Genomic DNA, 22,148 nt, shown 5'->3' with positions numbered 1-22,148 from the left:
CATCCCTCAGCTCTCCCCATCCCTCTCTTTCCCTCTCTCTCTCTTTCTCTCTCTCTCCCTCTCTCCCTTAGTCTGTTTATCTCTCTTCGTCATGCTCAATCTCACACCCTCTCCATTTGTCTGTCTATTTGAGCTTCATGTATCCTCTGTCATCTTTTAGCCTCTCCATCTCTCTGCCTCTCTCTCTCTCTCGATCCCTCTCTCTCTGCCTCTCTTTCTCTCTCTCTCTCTCTGTCTATCTCTCTCTCCCTTCATTAAGCACACTCACTCACTGCCACTCACTAAAGGGGGAAATAGTGATTTGACCTTTCTGCACTGACAGCGGCCATATGGGTTAGTGGGCAGGGAAGAGAGAAACAACATGACAGGAGTGGGCCGGCCGTAGTGGGGGTTACTGTGTGGCATCTCTGGCCACAGTGGAGATGTTCCACTTGGGCCATCCCAGTTTTATGAGGTCATCCATTACCTCCTCGAGCGGTGATGTATGCAAGGCACTCAGTGATGAGATTGGAGCACACTTCTCTACTGTAGGGAGGGGGGGGGGGCGTACTGTGGTGAAGTGCAGCCAGGGATAAGGGGCCATTTGGAGGCTGCCCACTGCTGGGAGGGTGGGGAGGAGTGGGCATCAGTGAGTGACACTATTTCACATCATGAAAAAGGTGTTACATGGTTCTCATTTTCCACATTTCCCAAATGGTTATCATTTTCACGTTCACATAGACTTAGGAAAGACACACACACACACAAACACAGACACACAAATACAAGTACATATATATATATATATATATATATATATATATATATACACGCATCATATACAGGCTTCTTAAAAATCCAAAGAATAGAACTTAATTGTGTCAAATTTGTGTCACCCCTAAGCAGCTTTGACAAGCATGTGATCAGTGCAGAGGGTGGATTGTGGGTGCTGCAGGAGGAAGGATGCTCACAACGCATGCTCAGCAGATGGGAGCGCAAGGCATCTTCCCTTTTTAGCCTCTAAATCACATCATCTTCCTTACCTGGAACTTTCACACAAAACTTTTCTGACTCCCTATTATTATTGAAGTTTTGAAAGAAAGAAATCTGCAGTTCAAGGAGGGGGGGGGGCATAGCTCCTTTTGTGAAACTTATCCTGATGTCAAGTGTGGGCTGAATTATTCATTAATACACAATATATTATTCAGAAGTACATATCTGCATAGCATATTCTCCGCTCATCAAGGACTCGGCAAATAATTTAGAAGTGCATCGCCCGACTCTGGCCTATATTCTGATGTAGGTGAACCTAGTGGCTCAGCCGTGGTTTCCTGAAAACCCCTGGAGGTGACTCCCAGGGCAAAGGGGTGGGATGGGGAGGTTCTGGCTTGGATGGGCGCCCAAGCCGGCTGCTATCTCGACTGGCTGCTCACTGACCTCCTGATCCCCGTCCCGCTGGGTCGCACTCTCCTCCGCTCTCTTAGTCTCGGGTCTCATGAGACCAAGTGCACAGAGGACTCTTCATTCAGCATCAAGGATTCAGTGGCAAACTCATGCAGAACTTTCAACAGTGCATTCATTTGGATTGATTTAACACACCCATGGATCAGCAGCATTCTGTAATGTGGGCCACGGGTATACAGAGAGTATTCAACACAGTCCCTATATAGTCCTACAACACTGGATACGCTGGGCCATGTATGAGTTTGGTTTTACCAAAGTCCTTTTAGGCAAGTCCATCCACTCGGCGGCCACATTGTAACGCTTTTTGGGCACTTATCGGGCATCTATTTCGGCAGAAATGCGCGTGCGCAAGGCTTCACGACACCAACCTTGCTCCAGCGGTGAGATCATGATTGGCACAATGTATTCACAACACACCACATGATTGGCACAATGTATTCTACCTGTCGACTTTTTTGATATGTGTAGACAACTGCCATATTGACGTTACAAAACTGACCCCATGCATTTCTATGGACGATTTTTTGAGTGCTGCGTCTCTTCATTAGGAAGTCTCTGGCTTTACTCCATAAAGCCAAGTACATAATTGGTGGAGGTGCAAAGCCTCGCTTATAATTTCAGACAGGACCCATTGATCAAATCTGGCCTATGTTACAGTTTAATCACTGTAAGCTGCAGTGGCAGAAGCTTACATTATCTGGTTCATTTGCTGGATGCGGTTTGCTGGCCGCACAGATGCAAAATTGCTGACTGGTGGCTCAGGGAGCTTGGCTTACAACACTGTGCGCGAGTAGGAGTGTGTGCATGTGTGTTAACATCTGCTGCGTCCATGGGCCAAAAAGCCGGCTAGACTGCTGCCTGCAAGCCCTGTATGAGCTCGGCACTATTCCTCCATATGTTTGCATGCATGTTCTGCAAGTGTGTGGTCTCGTATTTGCACCTATGTGTGGTCGTCCGAGACAGATCTTATGCATGACGACAACAGCCTGCAGGTAAATAAGAACAAACAATTAAACAACCATATTATCAGACAGTATATGCTGAATTATGTATGGCACAGTATTAAACACATATTCAAATATGAGGATGAATATCTCCTCCAATAACCTCTGAGCCCCTGGATCTGGGCCAGAGAGGAAGGTGAGTGCGGAGCCTCATCAGCACCTGCGTGGTGAGTGTGAGATCAAGCCGGCCTGAGCCGCAGCCTCCCCCGGTCTGCTACCGCTCCTCTTCCCGGGTTCATCTCCTCGGCTCTGTGGAGAGGAGCGCCGGCTGGGAGTGCTCGCCTCCAATTTAGGTCAATTCACTGGCCTACTTTAGCCTGGCGCTCCCTGATGATAATTACACATGGCAATGCTAACAAGACCCAGCTCCCAGCTCTGGCGTTTGCACTGCCAGAGCTTTGCAAGTGTTTGTCTGCCGATGAATTTCTTTTTTTTCTTTTTTTTTCCGTGCACCCTCCTCATTGCTCATCACAAGTATTCAGACCCAAATTAGTGAGAAATCCATGCTTCTTCATTAAATGTTCCCAGACCTGACAGATTTGTGGAGGATTTATAAGCAGCCGTCTGTCTTGAGGGTGGGTGTTTTTTTTTTTTTTTTTTTTTTAAAGGGGAAAGGGGGGGGGGGGGGAGGCTGAAGTGTAACTAGAGAAGCCATCTGACCCGACTAATATTTTGTCAGCTTGTATCATTAAAATGCTACAAAGCAAAGCTAACATAACAGCTATGCTGTGATCTAAGGCCACAAGCAGCTGAGAAGGCGGAAGGGTTAACTTCTGCTACTGCTGGAGTTTTCCATGGAGGATGAGGGCCTGTGTCCCCAATCAGTCAGAAACAGATGACACACCAGCTCATGTGCCACTTGGTATAATGTCGCAACTTGTTTCACATTGCTCTTTGGAGATGGCAGCCCTCTCTTTTAAAGCACAAGGCCAGTGGACTGGATCTGCCTCACAAAAACAGCATCAGCCCGTTAGGATTCAAAACACGTGAAGCAGGAGGCGTTTTGGTGCATTTTAATAGCAAACGTTTATTTCAATATTCAGACAACATACAACTGGCTCTGTCTAGACCTCGTGCAATGCACATGTGCAGGTCCACTGGTCGCATGGATGGATAGTGGGACATGGGCATGGTGTGTGTGTGTGTGTGTGGGGGGGGGGGGGGGGGGGGGGGGCACGATCGGAGTACAAATAAAATAAAAATACAGTGTTGTTCCACAGAAGAGCCACTATCTGCGGGAGACAGGGCTCAGCCCAATACCCAGCATATAGAGCAGACAGCTTAGCATCCACCTGGTAGCTGCTCCTTCTACCCCCCCCCTCTCTCTCTCTGAGAGGATGGACACTCACAACAGAGCACATATGCTAATAGCCTCCCTCTAGAACCTCTTGAGCTCTGTGGTCCAAAATGGCGACCTTTGATCATGGTGTTCATAACACTTCTCTCACTCTCTATCTATACACATGGGCTAGTCCTCTTTGACTTAAAAGCAAATTATCTACAAGGATTGTCAAAGGCTTCATTACATATAAAAAGAACATGCAGATTCTATAGATGATTTGATTAATTGGGTATAATAGAGTAGCGCTGCACTGTATGTAGAAATCCTGTAAAACCACACGTGTTCCCTTTTAAAAGACCCTTTGGCACAGATATGTACATCATATAAAAAAAGTGGCAACAATGTACTAACCTTCTCTTAGATAGTTTTTAAGTCCGCTCTTACTTCTAAATGAAGGCTGGAGTAAAATATTGTTTTTGATTTTGTAATACACTGAATTTGGTAAAGCAATACAGAGGAACAAAAGGAAATAAAGAAACTCATAGATATCAGGCAAAAGCTCCGTCTTATACATCAAATTAACAAAATATCCAATAAAATCATTGACCATCATAAAGTCATTGATATGCACATTGTAACTGAATACTGTTGAGAAATGACTGTCATTGACAGCCTGCAGGTAAATAAGATGTCATTGATATCAATTAATAGTAGCAGAAACATTATTAATATACACTTCAACTAAAGGTTCACAATAATAGAAAAGCCCATGTCTCTAAAGAACACAACATAAAGGGTGCTGAAAAGGTCTGTGAGAACATGTAAACATTCCCAACATTCCAACAGCATGTTCTTGTGTATCTTCTGGGCTGCAGTTTGGGCAAGCAGTGAATACAACCACCTGGAATTTTGCTTTGACCCAGCCTAGGGCACACACAAACACACACACACACACACACACATACACACACACAGACTCATACATACACAACTGACTCAAACACACACACACACACACACACACACACACACACACACACATGCACACGCACACACACAAGCATAACATTTTAGAAGGTCTCACAGCAAAAGTAAACATTTAGTGGTTTTTGTTCCAATAAGCAACAGTGATAGAAACAGAGAGAGAGAGAGGGGCCAGGAAAATTTAGAGTGGGATAGAAAGAGACAATATTGGAGGATGGCAGAAAAAAAGATAGTGAGAGAAAGTGTGTGCGTGTGTGTGAGAGAGAAAGAGATAGAGTAGCAGGCCTGTCAAGTGTCCTTAAGCTGTAAAACAAAAATAATAAAAATGATCCACTCAAATTAAAGCTGTTTTGACAGGTAAGAGCTACAGAGAGTTTGGGTAATTACATTACTGTATGTTAATTTTCAAAAATAATGGTCATTATATTGCAAAGTGTATAAAATTAACACATTGTGCGGATTATAAAACATTTCCATTATTGGCTACAGTTAGGTATTCTAAGCACTTATGGTCATAAAAGCTTCTCACAACAAACACAGTTTTTTTCTGAAGAGTGCACAGCTAAAAATACAAAGTTTATGTTTGATTTTTTTCAGGTTCAGTATTTTTTTTCTCTTCTTCCACATCTTTTTAACCATTAATGGTGGTGTAGCACCGATTTCAGAAATATTTACATTATAAAAAGAAAATATCAAACAAATAAATGTTACACTTGAAGTCCGTAGAGAATACCATTGATGCATGGGGACTTACTCTTGGTGGGGGGGGGGGGGGGGGGGGGGGTTAAACATTTGAATACTTTCACCACCATTGACTTTTCTAACCTTGGCACAAAGACAAGCCTTCCTTCTCACAGTGGTCATATGCACCAACAATCTTAGGAGAGACTAGGGCAACTGCAGCCTTTGACAAGTTTTTCTTCGTCATTCTCTCAGTTTAGAGTAAACTTCACAACATTTAAGTTTGTGCTTTTTGTGCGACTATATTTATTATACTGTATTTATATATATTTATTCTAAATGACCAAAAAATACACCCCATGCACAATAAAAATGGCCTCACTATATCTAAATGTGAATACAGTAAACAAATAAAATGAAAACCTTAACCTTGGTGGAGCTGCTCCCCATCATCAGCTTGAGGCTTCACATGAATGCAAGAGCTGATTCCTCATCCTTCACTTGTGTTTTTTTTCTCTGTCGATCCCGGCAGCATATCCTGCTTTTTCAAAACAACGAAACCGAACCGAAACAACAACAATGACGAAAGACCACGCAAATCCTTTTGGAGCAAAGTCCTACTCCCTGGGAACAGGCGTGGAGGACGTCCCCTTGTAGAAAATGTTCCGGGCGTTGTCGGGGCTGTTGCTCCGCTCGGGGATGAGGATGAGGTTGCCTTTCCGGCGGAGCGTGGACTCCCGGCTGGAGGCCACTGATAGGCTCTCCGAGCCGCTCAGCGCCCCGTCCCCACTACCCTCCAGTGGGGTGACCCGGATGGTGGAGATGCCCTGATGGAGGTGGGGGTGGGGGTAGGGGGGTTGCGGGTGGTGGTGGTCAGTGGTGGAGCCGGTGCTGATGGTGGTCACCGTGGCGCCTGCGGAGACGATGGGCACGGTGGGGACGGCGGCGGGGATGGGCGCGTTGCCGCTGACCCTCTTGACGCGGTCGGCCGAGCCGTAGCTGTCCCGCAGCGACTCGGAGCTGCCCGAATCCCGGTTGAGGTCGTTGAGCTCGAAGGACTGCCGCAGGCTGCCCTGGGACTTCCACGTCCACGAGCCGCTGCCGGGACCGCTGGCGCCGCCGTCCGACGGGCAGGGCGCCTGCACCGTGACCCGCGTGTCCTCCGGGTGCGCGTCCACCCGCACGATGGCCCCCTGGACGCTCCCCGTCGTGCTGCCGGCCGTGGGCACGCCTGTGAGCGAGCCGGGGCCCGTGGACATCATCTCCTGCTGCTCCTGCAGCGTCTTGTAGCGGAACGAGCTCCCGCTGCCCTCCGAGCTCTGCGAGTTAGAGTGGAGCAGGCCCTGCTGCTTGGACATGGCGATCACCTGCATGATGCGCGGCTGCCCGTTAGTCCTGATGCTGCCCTGTCCACCCCCGCCACCGCCCGCTGCCACGCACGGCATGGAGGCCGACGACGACGTGGTCGACACGGCGACACCCATCTCCGCCGCCTTCTGCCACTTGGCACGAGCAGCCGCGCTGGACGTCGGCGAGCCGCAACCCCCCGTTTCCTGCGTCTCCTCGGGGATGTGCACCAGCTGCGAGGAGCCCGGCCGCGACTGCATGGAGACGCGGGCGCCGCCGCTGATGCCGCTGGGGTTGGTGGGCAGCGTGTTGCTGTTGCCCACCGTGGCCAGCTTGAGGTACTGCGCGGCGGGCCCCTGGTGCAGCTGGCTCGGGTGGTAGTGCTGCAGCAGTTGCTGCTGCTGCTGCTGCTGCTGTTGCTGATGCTGCAGATGCTGCTGCAGCTGCTGCTGCTGGAGGTACTGCTGCTGGAGGTGGAGCAGCTCGCCGTTGAGGCCCGCCGACGAGGGCTCGGAGCTGCAGCGGCCGTCCATGCTGCGGGAGGGCGACGGTCCGCACACGCTCCCGCCGCCCCCGCCGCCGCCGCCGCCCGGCTCCATGGCCTGCAGGGACAGCTTGCGGTTCTCGTTCTTGCTCTTCCACTGCGACAGCAGCTGCTTGGAGCGGCTGGAGTCCATGGAGGCGTGGTAGGTGGCCGTGCGGCGGGACACCTGCTCGTCGCCGCCGCCGCCGACGCTGGCGGTCACGTGGGCTCGGGGCAGCGTGTTGCTGAAGGTGACCAGCGCGCTGTCCTTGGCCAGCGCGGCGGCGGTGATGGGCGAGATGACCTCCACGTCAGCGCTGGAGCGCTTCAGGCTGCCCATGGAGGAGCCGGGCCCGTGCAGCGGCGGCCCGTGGTGGTTGCGGTGGAGCGCGCCCTCCGAGTGTGACGTGGACAGGCCGCCGTCGCTGCTGCTGCTCCCGACCACGCCTTTGGCCGGCAAGTGGCGGGCCCCGGGCCCAGCTTCATGGCCCCCATAGGCAGGCAGGGTCCTGGGGGGCCCTCGGAGCGGGGGCTGGGAGCTGGACTCCTCTTCACTGGCCTGGAAGTTTCCCACAGCATACAGACCCTACAGGGGAGGATGCAGACTTCAGTTCATCACAACTTTTCATCCAAACATATTGGCAGAGGGTGGAAACAGATACTGATATATATATATAATATATATATAATACTGTGGCACATTAAATGCTGTTCATTGACCTAAACATCAAGAGCCTGTCTGTACTTAATGCTAATCCAACTCCAAATTTAGCTTAAGTGGTGAACCTCCAAACGTCAAACTTCTGTCAGGGCCAAGGCACAATGTTGACGGAATACAGGACAAAGTGGTAAGTTGTTATTCTGCATATTAACAACTATCTATAGTCCTATTTACATTTAGTCATTTAGCTGACGTTTTTACCCAAAGTGACTTACAAAAAGCATTATTCATACAGAACAAGCAAAAGCTCTAACCCTCACCTCACCTTACCCCAAGTGAGTTAATGAGTAGAATAGGAGAGAGAGAGAGAGAGAGAGAAGAAAAATAGAACAGCAATGGCCAATCATCAAGCTGCGCTCCTCACCAGGTAGACTGCGATGCCTCCTCCGAGGATGAAGCCCAGGTAGACGTCGATGGCGTGGTTTTTGTACTGGATGATACGGGTCAGGCCACAGATGATGGCGCAGATGATGAAGGAGAATACGAGCAGAGGCTTGAGCAGCTTGGACGAGTCGGTCAGCGTGCTGTTAAAGTACATCTGCAGCACAGAGAAGAGGCCCCTCGGTTAGCCTAGCCTCAAGACACATCAAGTTACATCAAGTCATTACATCAAGTCAAATATTTCTACATCACGTTACAGCCATGAAATAATGCCTGTGTAGGATGGGTTAGGTTTCAAATGTTTGGAGTTGAACATTATCGAGTTCAGTGTGGTTAACTATGTTAAATGTAATCCAAACTACCCACTGGAAGACCTTTCTGTGTGTGCATGTCTTGCATTTTAAGAGGGTTTTGATTCATGGAATCCTTTAAAACAATAAACCATGTATTAATCTGAAAATTGATCAAATCCATCAACTGCCTACCCTGTAATCTATGCAGTGATTGATCAACTAAAAGGTGCTACAATGGATTCACAATCACAAGCACCATGCAGCATTCTAGCGTGGAGGCTCATGCTGTCCTGATGTGAGAATGAAAGGCGGCGTGTCAGTCGGTGTAGTGTGTGGCCGTGACAACGCCAGTGGATGACCCACTGTGAGGACATGGCGTGTGATCGTTTCTGAAGAGTGGCACTGGACATTGTGAGGTAATTGAATACGGTCCAAAACACATGACTCAGCTTCTCTCTCTCTCTCTCTCTCTCTCTCTCTGCCCTGCTCTCTCTTTCTTTCCCTCTTTATTTTTGTCTGTCTTTCTTTCACTCTCCTGTTTTCTTTCTCTCTCTCGGTTCTATCTTTATACAGCATGTCTTTCTCTCCCTTCCCCCCTCATCTGTCTTTCTCTCTCAGGTTCATCTCTGGCTGTCCCCTCAGCTTGTCTTTCTCTCTCTCTCCACCCAGCACCACCACAGAGGCACTTTATTACAGCTGATTTACGGCTGCGTATCTGCAGGGGGGGAACACAGCGTATGGCTGTGGCCTATCAGAGCACCAGAGCTGTTGTTCCTGATGGTTCATATAAAATCCTTCAATACCCTAACAAACATGGTCACTTCCATACCCACACACTTGCATGCACACACATCCAGTCACATACATAGTTTCTGATGTGCAACTTGGTTAAATTATCCACGGTTGTGTTTCATTTGGTAATTTTTGTATTTGTTGGGACTCCGTTGTTTGGTGGGGATTCATGACAGAAAAACAATAAAAAGAAAAAGAATAAGAAACAGTTTAAAAACAAAAACAACAAAAAAAAAACCCTGTTTATCCTGAATTATGGAGCTGTCAAATTGAATACGACGTAAGTGGAGAGGAGGAGGAGACAGACAGATGACAAGCATGAAGGCAATCACAACAGAGAGAGAGAACAAGAGAGGAAGAGTGACAGCAGAAAACACTTAGGAAGACAGTGTGAGGCAGAGACACAATCAGGGCCCATGGTGGCATGACAGACCCAGACGAGGAGGTTGTGAATGGAAACAGAAAACGAGGAGAGTGTGCTAAAGAGGGAAACAAAACACACACCGTCCACAATTTGAGAAAATGGAGATTTAAAACTCAGACAGTGCAGATCGGTAAAGCGTGTGGGAGAGAGAGGGAATGAAATAAGGACAGTGCACACCGTAAAGCAGAGATGGAGAGAGTGAGAGGTGGTGTTGAGAGAATGGGGAGTGAGAAGGGGGGTGGGAGGGTGGAGCGAAAACTAGTCAGATGGAGCGTTGGTTGCAATGCGAGTGGTGTGGTCTGAAGCCGGCTCTGTGGCGTGGGCGTCTGCGTATTACTCACCGAGACGTAGACGGCGGCGAAGGATGCCAAAGTAGCATGCTGGGAAGGGAAAGATTTTCTGAAAGCAGAGAGCAAAAGAGGAATTAAAGTCATGAAGATGTAACGGGACGCCTTTCAAACCATGACTTGTTCCCCTACAAAATAGAAATGGATGTGTTCAGTTGCTGGGGTTTGTTTATAATCTGTATTTTGTCACATCCACAATTGATATCATGCGCTGGCTGGCAGCCAGATATTTGCAGTGCAGATGGTATGTGTAAGGTGTTTTTTTTATTCAAACAGAGCTTCTGTTATCAGTATTCTATCTCCACGTTTCAAGCAGACCTCATTTTTAGCACAACCCTGCTCTCACCCCTTCTGTTCTGGCAAGCTAAATGCCTTTAAAGATGAGCATGAAGCATTCATTATGCCTCGCAACCACCTCAAGAATGGGTTCATTTCAAGGCAGCCGATCCATTCCGACACACCCCCCACTTAGGAGCCTTGCGAGTGTTTTAGCCTGACAGGACAATTTGGGGTAAAGTTTTGACATTCGGCAATTTAGCCGACACGCAAGTCAAGTGATTCTTTCACAACTCGGGGAACGAAATTCCATGGGAATTTCTTTTTCAAATGCATCTTCCACAATGAAATGTTTCCCAGTGGGTTGAGCTGGCAAACCTCCGATTTCATTCCTTGTCAATGCTTGTGCTTTTGGATAATGATGCTATTGTAAGTTGTAACCCGTGTGTAAAAACCTAAAACTTATAAATAACGAAAATAATGCACACCCTCCGAGGTGCTGGCAAGGGAAAATAAACTAAGACAAACTTGGTTGCCAATTGGGATTAAAATAAAAGGAAAAAGAGATAGAGTGTGCGGCGACCAAGTTTTTCTTAAAAACCTAAATCTAAGCTAAAGTCAAAGTGCCTGGTGCCATGATGGGATGGATGAGCTGATGGTGCATCTTGCCCAGCCTGTGACAACACAACCACAACCACAGACATTTTGGCTTGAGGAGGAAAAGAGGGTCTGTCTGTTTACCCTTGGAGCTACTGCCATGCTGAATGTTTCCAAAGACCCGGATGATATTTAACGCCTGGTTTCCTCTGTTTTCGTTCCGACTATAAACAAAACCCTGGTGACCGTGTCTATGAGCCGGAGCGCCCCATGTGTGATCAGCGACGGGGGAGAGAAACGCCACGATGTCCAGAGGCCATCTACAGCCACCATTCTCTGCACCAGCTCTCGTCTTTATGTTGTCAAATATAAGATGCCGTTTACAGAAATGCACCCAGATACATACATCTGAAGGAGGTGGGAAAGTCTAGCAGGAGGACAGATGGATTTATCCTAAAACATCTCCTCCCTCACGGACAGACTGGCAGGGAGCCATAATGTACTGTATAGTGTATTCAAAAAGCCAGAAGCACACTTCTCTGCCACTGTTACTGTAGCCTATAATGGCAGAGGTCAAAAGATAATTACAAAATAAAAGGTCTGACATTTTGTATCATGCATTTTCCCCTAAATAATCTAAATTCAAGTCTGTTGGCGACCCGCCTTCCATTCAGTATTTAAAAACGCCTTTTTATTACCTAAATGTGGCGGTGTCACTTTCTCTGAAAGCTGACCTCATTAAAAGGGGTGTGGGGGGAAGGTACTTCAAAAGGCTTCTGCCATAATCTACAGCTGCTGTTCTGCGCCCCAGGGATTGCATGGGTGGTGCATGCTGGGGCGCTTATTAACTCTCGCGTACCGACGCACACCAGGCAGATATCTCGAGCCGACGCACACCATCTCGAGCGCGCCGTAATCTGGAGCATGTAGTGGTGAGAAATGAGGCCTAATGAGGGACGGCTTGATCTTCCTTTTTTTCACCCTTTTTACCCCCCCCCCACACAAACCTCATCCTCCCCCACACCCTTGTACTACCCGCTGAGAACCAGCCAGCGAAAATAAAAATTTTTCTGTCTGTACTAGTTGTGAAAGTATTTACAGTGTGCTCTAATAAGCTGCTTGTATGGTCTATTCATTCTGTCGGGGGGCTGTGACATCCCCCCTACGGCTTTGACCTATCACAGTGGTCTAATCCAAGCCCTCCGAGAGTTGTGTGAATGCGCTGTGTTGAATGCTGTGTCACTGTGTTGCAAATGGTGCGGGTTGAAAGTCAGCTCTGAGTTCTCCATGTATTAGAGAGTTCTGTCTGTGTCGCGGCTCATGCAATTACTGCATAGGTCAAATGTGGCCGTTTAATCTTATCACGCTATAATACCATGCTATAAGTACACAAAAGCAATGACTGAGTCAAACTTTTGGCCAGTGTTACTTTTGAGTTACTCATTTGCCTCACTCATCAGATTTGGCTCTGTGGTCAAAGGTGACCCACCTGCCAGCGTTGATAATGGCAGGGTCGGCTCCGGAGCAGATGTCGTCCATGATGTAGGCGTTCTCGTCGCAGGAGGTGTTGAGGCTGGTGTAGTTGGGCTTGCAGACGGTCAGAAAGTATGGGGCATGGTAGCCTGTGGCCAGCTGGATGATGTCAGTGATGAGGGCGGTGGCACAGAGGCCAAAAACATGGACACCTGCGTGAGACGCAGACACACACACACACACACACACACACCACATCCACAGTCACACATACACCCACATTCACACATATTTAGTCATTTAGCCATCTCAGATCAAAGCCAAGCACCTCTTTATCCAAACTCAGGCCCACACAAACTCACACACACATACACACAAACACACACATACACACACACACACACGCACACTCTGAAAGGCAACCTACCCACAAACCTCACAGCCCGGCGTATGTAGGAGTTGAAGTTGCAGCCGGCGGCGTTGATGTCGGCCTCGGCCCCGGCCCCATTGTGCCTCCTGGAGAGGCAGCAGAACAGAATCCCCTCTCCGATCATTATCTGCGGGCAGAAAAGCCGCCGAGTCAATACAGCAGACCCACAGAGATCAGATGTCCTCCGCAGCCCACCAATACAATTACACAAACCCACAGAGTCATCTCATGTCTCCACAGTGCAGTTCTAGCTCACAGTGCTGTCTACCCTTATAGTGTTCCCAGGCTGACTCAAATAGCTTTTCAGGGCGGTCCTATAGCTACCGAGCCAAAGGCTCAGGTACAAGCCTGAGGGAACAAGGGTAGTGATGCCAGGCCTACTTCACTGTGTATGCACAAAGGGCACAGTAGATTGTTTAAATTATTCTTGTGAGTATGCAGTGTGCCTGAAAGCTGGCATGAGGTATTTTGAAGTGACCTTGTAAGCAGGACACTCTGTTGCTTAGTTTAGCATGCAAATTCTAAAATTGTATTCTGAAATGACCTTGTTATTATTAGGGCACCCACTTATTTTGTGTGACTTGCACTTTCAGCATAAACTCAGAGTTTACACGTGAAAGCTTACATGCAAGCATGAATGTATACATACACTGACCACAAACACACACACACACACACACACACACACACACACACACACACACACACACACAGCCACACACACACACACACATACACACACACACACACACACACAGACACACATACTTACACTCACGCACAAATTGTGTTTACAAACCATATAGCATACACACACACACACACACACACACACAAAACACACACACATATTGTGTTTACACGCACCATAACTCACACACACACACACACACTCACACACACACACACATACACACACATACATACAAGCACAAAATATATTACTGTTATCCATGCCCTCCACATGACCTGCTGTCACACACATCATGTCAGCTCCTTGGAGCCCAGGTGCTGTCTTTGAGCACTTGGCATTAAACCCCAGATTATAAACACATGCAGTAAAAGGTCAATGACAGGCTGAGTGTTATCCCACACAAAGCCTTTCTGTGTGTGCACAGAGACATGCTGCTCACACTTTCTTACAGCAAACCTTGACTTGAAAAATGATGAAAGTTCAAAGGCACAAAAAGAAAGGCTGTGCATTCTAGTTCAAAATATGCATTTGGGCTGGCTACTATCTTCGCCATTCTATCACACTAACAATCTTTATTGCTGTCATCAAATAGATCATTGCTGAGTCATCACAGCAAGTTTCAGTTGGTTCTCCATTTTTGTTTAATTATTTAATTTTGCACCAACTCTTATTCAGGTATATACTGTTCTTCATAGTAAATGGTTGTTGAAATGGGTCAGGCATCATTGTACACGTGCATGGTGCAACATGCAAGTTTAATAGTTTAATAGGAAATAAAACATCTTTTGTAATTAGTCTCCCACTTTAATTCCAACAACAGTAACCCATTGCTATACTTAATGATATTAATAATGTACAGTACAGTAGTATAAAGGGACATTACAGTAACAACCAATTTCCTGTAAAAAATTGGCTTTGGGTGTCTCTAGTGGTTTGAATGAAAAAAAAAAAAACAAATGAAGAAAGAACAATCAAAAGCACAGAATAAGTTTCCACATGATGGATAACAATGTGCAAGCACTGCATTTCTATAAATCACACACATAGCATTCATTATCCTGAAGTGCAAATTGCGACACTGTGAAAAAGAGAACTTCGGTGTAGAATCTGCGTGCTTATCCAACACAAATAAGTCAGGGAGGAGGAATCTGGGAAAAGCAAGAAATCAGGATCATGAATAGTCTGCCCTGAAAACTGAAGTTGTGGTGGACTGACTCACAGGACAAGTTACCCCAAAATAGACTCTTTTGTTTTTTAGCGGACACTTGAGTTCTGTGTGCTGTTCAGCACGGCCCAGCACAGACGGCATGACTGCTGGAGCTTTAGCATGCCGTTTGGCTTTGGCACGGGTGAGGAGTTTAAATCGCGGTGGGGGGGGGGGGGGGCACCAGTTTTGATGTCAGGCCGCCGTCAACGCCCAGACCTGGCAGCGGAGGTGCTAAGGATATAGCTGGTCGTCCCTGGCACGAGACGGAGTGGCCTGGCACCACCATGCCCCACGGCCCCCGAGGCCAGGCTGCCGCGCGTCTCTCCCCGCGCCTCCATCGGTTCCACCACTTTCCCACAGCCGCTCCGCCTGTCCAGCTGATGGACACGGAGATGCTGCGCCACCCCCCCCCGACCCCCTCGTCCCGAAACAAAAAAAATTGGGACAACTGGCAGCTCAGTGGGGGTCCAGAGCACCTGCGGCAACCTCCCACCTGACACCAAATCTGTTGTGTGGCACGAAACAGCACGCAGAGACCGGAGGAGAGCAGATCAAGGGCAGACGCGGACGGCGGCTTTAAAATAGAAAATTAAATCTATATTTTCGCTCATGATGTGGCTAGAACGGCTAATGATCATGGGGATCTGACCTTTAGAGCCACATGACATGCTAGAGGTGGAATGGGAGGCAGCGAGGATTATGGGTAAAATCAGGTGCAGTCTTGGAGGAGTCCCATCACAGCTCGCTGCTCACATAGGAAGTAAATTAATTTTATTGCTGGCATGCCGCACACATTATCTCCCGCTGACACTAATTTGACTGTCACCCGTTTTAGTGTCTTGTGATTTTTTCCAATTAATCCCAATCAGAATATTCTATGGACTTCTTCATCAGAAGCAATTACATGTTATGGGTTTGAACATTTCCCGTAATGGAAAAGGATTAAAATTTTAAAATATGTGACATCTGCATTGCGGTGGGATTGTTTTGAGTGGAATCTGGGGAAGAACATAAGACACATCAGATGGGTGGCAGTAATACAGAGTGCCACTAAAAACCAAAGCAGTCCCATCTGTTCTGTTTCTATTTATGTAACACTTAATTAATGACTGTTAGATTATATGATTGGTGTAATTAACCAAATTTCAGGCCCAGCCACAAATGGTCATTTTGGTTTCATCCAGCAACACTATTTAAAGGAGAGACACACTTGGCACTAGCCTCACACTGAACGCCATGTTGCCATGACTACTACTTTTCTGACCTCACAATAGCTAAAGGATGGCTGCAGGTCATGCGAGTTACATCACTTGAGCAGAGCAATCATCTGACATCTCTGCTGATACATGAGTCAAGACGTCAGAGCGGTCATCGTAAGACTGGCCGCTGATTCATGCATCTTCTGTCTTTTATTAATAGCATGCCTGCAAGCCACGTTTAACACCCACCATCGCACGCAACTCCACTGTTTGCCAGTCTGCCTCTCTTCCACTGACGTTCTCCTAAACGCGTATTCCTCGGGCAAATTTCCATCCGTGGATGTATTGCAAATATTGTCGTGAACTATGTCAATTTTCTCATATGATTCAGGATTTGTCATGTTACCCCCGGGGAGAGGTCCCTCTGCTATCCCTACGCAGTCTATCCTGGGATGGACAGGGATCCTGTCCAGAGCAGTCCCATATCCTCATGACTAACTGTGGGTGTTCAGTAATTTATACTTATTTGACGAGAGAGGTTTGGACTGAAGTAGGTCCTGTACAAAGGGATGTATTCATACAAACCAAAACAGGAAGCTAGATACCCAAATTGGTCACAGTGAGCCTTAGTGTGCCATTGTGCCATGGCACACCACAAAATCCTCAAAACGAGGGACCACAATTTTCGACGGAGCAAAGCATATTTAATTGAAATTTGGACACACACACACACACACACACACACACACACACACACCATGCAAACAAGACAGCAAAAGTATAATGTTACACATAACTGGCTATTCCATCAACGCTGGCATTTCTCTCCCCAGACAGAGGGAGTTCACACTTCAAAACCATTTATCCCTCCTGTCATTTCCATAACAACAGACTAATATGCCTTGAGAACTCGGTGGGAAGCCGAGGGTGAAATAATCAACGCGTTTCTGCATGAGAGCTCCGCTAGTGCTGTTATGTGACTCGAGCTACCACGACATACGGACACGCGTACACACACACACACACACACACACACACACACACACACACACACACACACACACACGCGCACACCTACACACACACACACACACACACACACACACACACACACATACACACACACGTGCATGCATGTGTGCACACAAACATGCTCTAGCACACAGAAATACACATATACACACAAAGACACACACATACACATACATACAATGCTGCAAATGCACAAGCATGTGAACAAAAACAACACAGACACAGACACACACAAACACACACACACACACACACACACACAAACACACATACACACATACACACACACACACACACACACACACACACACACACACACACACACACACACACACACACACACACACACAACAATCAACATTTCTAGGCAGACTAACAGTGCAGCAATTCTCTGGTTGCTCTGACTTTGCTTTTGTGCCAATGTAGTCTGTTTGATAATGGACAAATTGACCCCTAGCATCTGGCATGAGGGGAAGGACAGCTCCACAGTGTTATGAATGCACGGCACAAAGGGGTTGGGGGTGGGGGGTGGACAAACCCAACCTGCGGCAATGCCCTGTGGTGGGCGGCAGTCGGGAGAGAGAGGGGGCCATCAGGGGCGGGCACTGAGTGGGCACTCCAAAGTACAAGTCTGCCAGAATGCCATGGAGACCATCTCTTTGCGTTGCTAGGAGAGCATTGAGCTAAAAAGAATGCCTTATCAAATAGCAGCGGTGGTGCTATTCCAGAGATGTCTGAATGTTTCTTTTACAGTCTCCACTCACTGAGACATTGGGCTTGTTTGTGCTTGCCAGGAGAAATGTTTTGCTAAGAGGCATCTCTCTGATCACTGTTTTGCTATAGTAATGGAGAAGGTCAAATGAGAGAGGGGTTCTCTGTCTTGAGTGAAACACATCAAAAACACTACTAGCTTCCTCCATGACTAAGATTCTATACATAACCACGGACCACGATTCTCTGCTGACTTCATCTGTCAATTTCACTTTAAGAGATTATATCTATAATGTAAAGACAGTGAGAAAAGATAATCCAATCCTGCATAATGCACAGACAAAGTATCTTCTGAAAACAGAGCATTTTCCTCAGGTTTGTCTGCAGCGGAAGCGAGGGTCTTTTGAGACTCCTTGACACAAATAGAACATTGTCTATGAGGCATTCTAACAAAGATTTGTAGCCCTTCATACACTGTCTGCTTTAATCATAAAGCGGTGACGTTAAGAAAAAGGATTATGAATACTATAAAAAAAAAAAATCCACAGCCACAGAGAGGTCTGCTGACAATCAACCAATCCAGCAGTTGTCCAGCGGACTGACTAATTTGATATGAATGTGTCTGTCTGTCAAAATTCTTTTCACCAAAAGCAAGACTGTTGGTCTACAGGTTAGGGGGAGGGCACAGAATGGATACAGTCACAATAGATGAGAACAGGGAATGGTGGTTATGAAATCATAATAAATAATAGATAGATAGATAGATAGATAGATAGATAGATAGATAGATAGATACTTTATTGATCCCCAAGGGGAAATTCAAGCATGGGACATACACAGACTCTCTGTAACATGGAGTATCAGTTCTGTTCATGGCAGCATCTTGCCCATCTGTGAGTTTTTTTCAGCCAGATAAAAGCTCATGCTATTAAACTAGAACTGCCCTGGAGTGCCTCCTCATATACGGATGGTGAATACAGCCTGCTGAAATGGCCTGCCCAGTCAGTCGCCACTCCTTAATCCAACTGAGCATCTGTGGCATGAGATGCAATGAGCTATTTGCAGAGTTTGTAGACTGCCAGCCAACTTGACACGACCGTTCGGAGCCCAGGCCAGTATCCCTGTTAGATATCTCTCTGCTCTCAGCATCACTGACCACACAAAATGAATTTGATCACAGTGTGTGATCTTCTATCCAATGCAACATACACTACAGTGAACTACAGTGATTATATTGCCATCCTGCTCTATCGGCTGGGCTATAAAGAAATATCAACTTCCTGAATATAAGAATGACCGGGTCTGCAGGGATCAACATTCTACACTGACAACAGACACAATCATCAACCAGTAATACACTGTACATCTAACGTTAAATCAACCAGTAATACACTGCACGTCTAACGTTAAATCAACCAGTAATACACTGCACGTCTAACATTAAATCAACCAGTAATACACTGCATGTCTAACGTTAAATCAACCAGTAATACACTGCACATCTAACGTTAAATCAACCAGTAATACACAGCACATCTAACGTTAAATCAACCAGTAATACACTGCACATCTAACGTTAAATCAACCAGTAATACACTGCACATCTAACGTTAAATCACATAAAACATCCAGCTCCACTTAGGTTATCTGGAGCAACATTTGAAAACAAAGGGCTTGACGAGGCCTCAGGTTTAGGGTGAACAAATGCAAATGTCAATCAGTGCCACACAGCGTACTCTCCTGAACCTCCAGGGCCATTTCACCCATGAAAATGATGGAAGCTCCATTCAGCTGGAACATGCCACTAGACTTACACAGTGACAGTCAAAGCTGGGATGTGACTTATACTGGAATGTCACCAGTACGACTTGTGACAACAGTATGACAAACGACGTTAAGCACTGAGCATCAAATATGGCCAACATGAGGATTAATCTGAATTGCCTGATCTAACAATAGATCTTCTTGACCAAATCAGGTCAAGACAAACAGTTCCAGTTTATTCCACTCAATGTTCATGGCAGTCTATACAAATGTTTATTACAATCAAAAGGACATTATTTGTTACAACAAGACACATGCCTATCGAAGCAAGATAAATGAACACTGAGTAAGACATCTTTTTATTTTGTGGCCACCAAATGCAATGTAAGCATCACCTTCAAGAGGTTGGGGGGTTTAAACCAAAACTAATCTCATTTCAGTGGAGTCAACTATGGTTCTTAAACTCTGTTACCATTTACCAAAAATAAATTCCAACATTATGTCATCATATACATCGTCAGCTTAAAGTAAAACAACTCCTAAGGTATCAGCACTGTAATATTGTTCCTCACTCATGTAATTCATGGTGATTAATTTCACATGTAAGCCTTTAAGACAAGTATGTTCTCAATAGACAGTAAGCTTATCTCAAAGTAACAACAAACACACACCATTAAAACATGACTCAGAAAGCCCACCATTTCATGTTTCGAATATCATCAAAATGGATAATCAAACCATTTCAAATCGTCTGTTTTAGCAGAGAGCATAATCGAGTTCAGCTCCAGGGGGTATCTTACCGTGATGGCGGGTGCAGCGAAGGCCAGGCTGAGCAGCATGAGGAAGGGCACTGCCTCGTGCGTGGGCTCGATGTAGGGGAGACTCAGGCTGCGGTCGTTGCAGCTGAAGCCCGACCGGACCGGCTTGAACATATCTGTCAGCTCCAGGAAGTACAGGCTCACCACCGATGACACCAGGATGGGCAGCTGTCCACACAAAGGGAGTAAAGATAATCAGGGATGGTTATTTTGTTTCTTGCTCCAAAGTGTTCTTGAGGTTTTCCCCCGCCCCTTACATTTGAAAGCCCACAAATGAACTTTATTTGAGACTAGAGGACTGTCAGGAATTTGTAAGGGAAATGGTTTATGGAGTATGGAGGGCAAGCATGAAAGTTGCTAGTTAAAACTCACATAAAACAATGCCAGCAGAACTACTGTACTGTCCTGTATGTTCATAGCATACATGAGATCAGTGTGGCTCTGGAATAATTCAGAAGCAAAACATACAATACACTGTCTGTCCTAGAACTAACAGCGGTGGTGGTAGTCTTAGTCTTAGAAAAGTTAGCATGTCGCTTGTATTATTAAAAAGGCCATTATGAAGAGGAGTCTGTAAGGCTGTGGTAGCTTTCCCCTGCCTGGCCAGTGGCTTCATGGGTAGGATGCATGGCTGCACTGATTTCACGCTGACGTGCCACCGCTCCCTAAGACGACCAAGTAATTACCTTTAAGTGCTCAGAAAGCAGTGTCTCCCTAGAGATCGGCGCTCGCCTTGCAGGCTATAGCCTCCAACTGCCGCTTTTACATTTCAGGAGAAAATGAAAACAGAAAGACCTACAATCCTCCAGTGGAGAGGGAGAAGGGGGAAATTGGGCAAGGCAAGGTGAGGAAAATGAGCCTCGAGGTAAAAAATGAAATAAACAAACTTTGGCAAAAATTTAATTTTGGCTGATGTCTAAGAGGGTGGTTTCTGGGGGCCAGCTGAGGGTAGAGCGGTGAGGGGAGGGGAACGAAGCTCTCAGATCCCAGATCAGTCTGATTCGCTCTTTCGATAACTGGTGTGACTGACAGCTTAGAGAGGTGGCAGTGATGGTCATGGTGATGGAATAGGTAGGGGGGACATTTCTGACATGCATGGAAGTCATTCTAATGTGACATGCATTATGGATCTTGCACAGAGTAGGGCTTATGGCAGTACACAGCTGGTGTACATCCAACCAGAGAAGTAAAATTATAGCTGCAGAAAGCAAAAGTCCCACCACATATTTGTTCCAACCATTTACTAAACCAGCAGATTCTAATAAGGACTACCTTCTGCAAGTTACATCAGCTAATAATGAAATCAACTGTGGTAACAGGTTCTACCTTAGTGCACAGATAGAACCAATACATCTCTTTAGGCTTGACTTTTACTTTCTGAAGCCAGAGTTTTCTACCCTGGAAATCCAGAGTTCTCGCGAGAGCACAATTTGAATTGCCGATGAACACCAGTTGTTTGAAACGGCTTTGGACGCTACAATAAAGGATTTAGATTTGGCTTTTCAACTAAAAGAGGAGCAGAAAATCGCCCTCAAATGGTTCCTTTGCAAGAACTGGATACGTCACACCGTGAATTGTTGTGATTGGTCGTAGCGTTATCCAACTGCGTGCAGTGAGAGTTTCAAATGCATGCTTGGTGCCGCCCCTCGAATTGGGCCATTTTCATTACTCGTGGCCAGACCCTTAATCTGAAAGATTCCAGGGTCTGGTTTACCAGGCTAAGAG

At 46.6% G+C, this 22,148-nt stretch overlaps 1 protein-coding gene across 2 annotated transcripts in view; it reads right to left on the bottom strand.

The window, feature by feature from the left end:
- Positions 1–6,011: 6,011 nt before the first annotated feature.
- plppr4b (phospholipid phosphatase related 4b) overlaps positions 6,012–22,148 on the bottom strand; it is a 21,419-nt gene continuing 5,282 nt past the window's right edge. The window contains exons 2-11 of one of the 2 annotated variants that reach the window (XM_076291246.1): positions 20,406–20,591; positions 12,996–13,125; positions 12,585–12,780; positions 10,217–10,274; positions 8,350–8,523; positions 7,225–7,850; positions 6,865–7,110; positions 6,664–6,795; positions 6,348–6,594; positions 6,012–6,236 (exon numbers count right to left, since the gene is read on the bottom strand). In XM_076291246.1, coding sequence (XP_076147361.1) covers positions 6,012–6,236; positions 6,348–6,594; positions 6,664–6,795; positions 6,865–7,110; positions 7,225–7,850; positions 8,350–8,523; positions 10,217–10,274; positions 12,585–12,780; positions 12,996–13,125; positions 20,406–20,591 — 2,220 coding nt within the window. The remainder of the gene's footprint in view (positions 6,237–6,347; positions 6,595–6,663; positions 6,796–6,864; positions 7,111–7,224; positions 7,851–8,349; positions 8,524–10,216; positions 10,275–12,584; positions 12,781–12,995; positions 13,126–20,405; positions 20,592–22,148) is intronic. The other variant, XM_076291247.1, reaches the window with a different exon arrangement.

The sequence above is a fragment of the Alosa pseudoharengus genome, unplaced genomic scaffold, assembly GCF_046254945.1.
Source record: "Alosa pseudoharengus isolate Yale_2024_CS ecotype anadromous, Long Island Sound unplaced genomic scaffold, YU_APseudo_1.1 YU_APseudo_1.1_scf_18, whole genome shotgun sequence".
Lineage (NCBI taxonomy): Eukaryota > Metazoa > Chordata > Actinopteri > Clupeiformes > Clupeidae > Alosa > Alosa pseudoharengus.
The sequence above is the reverse complement of the archived record's forward strand: the minus strand, read 5'-3'. Positions and strand labels throughout refer to the sequence as shown.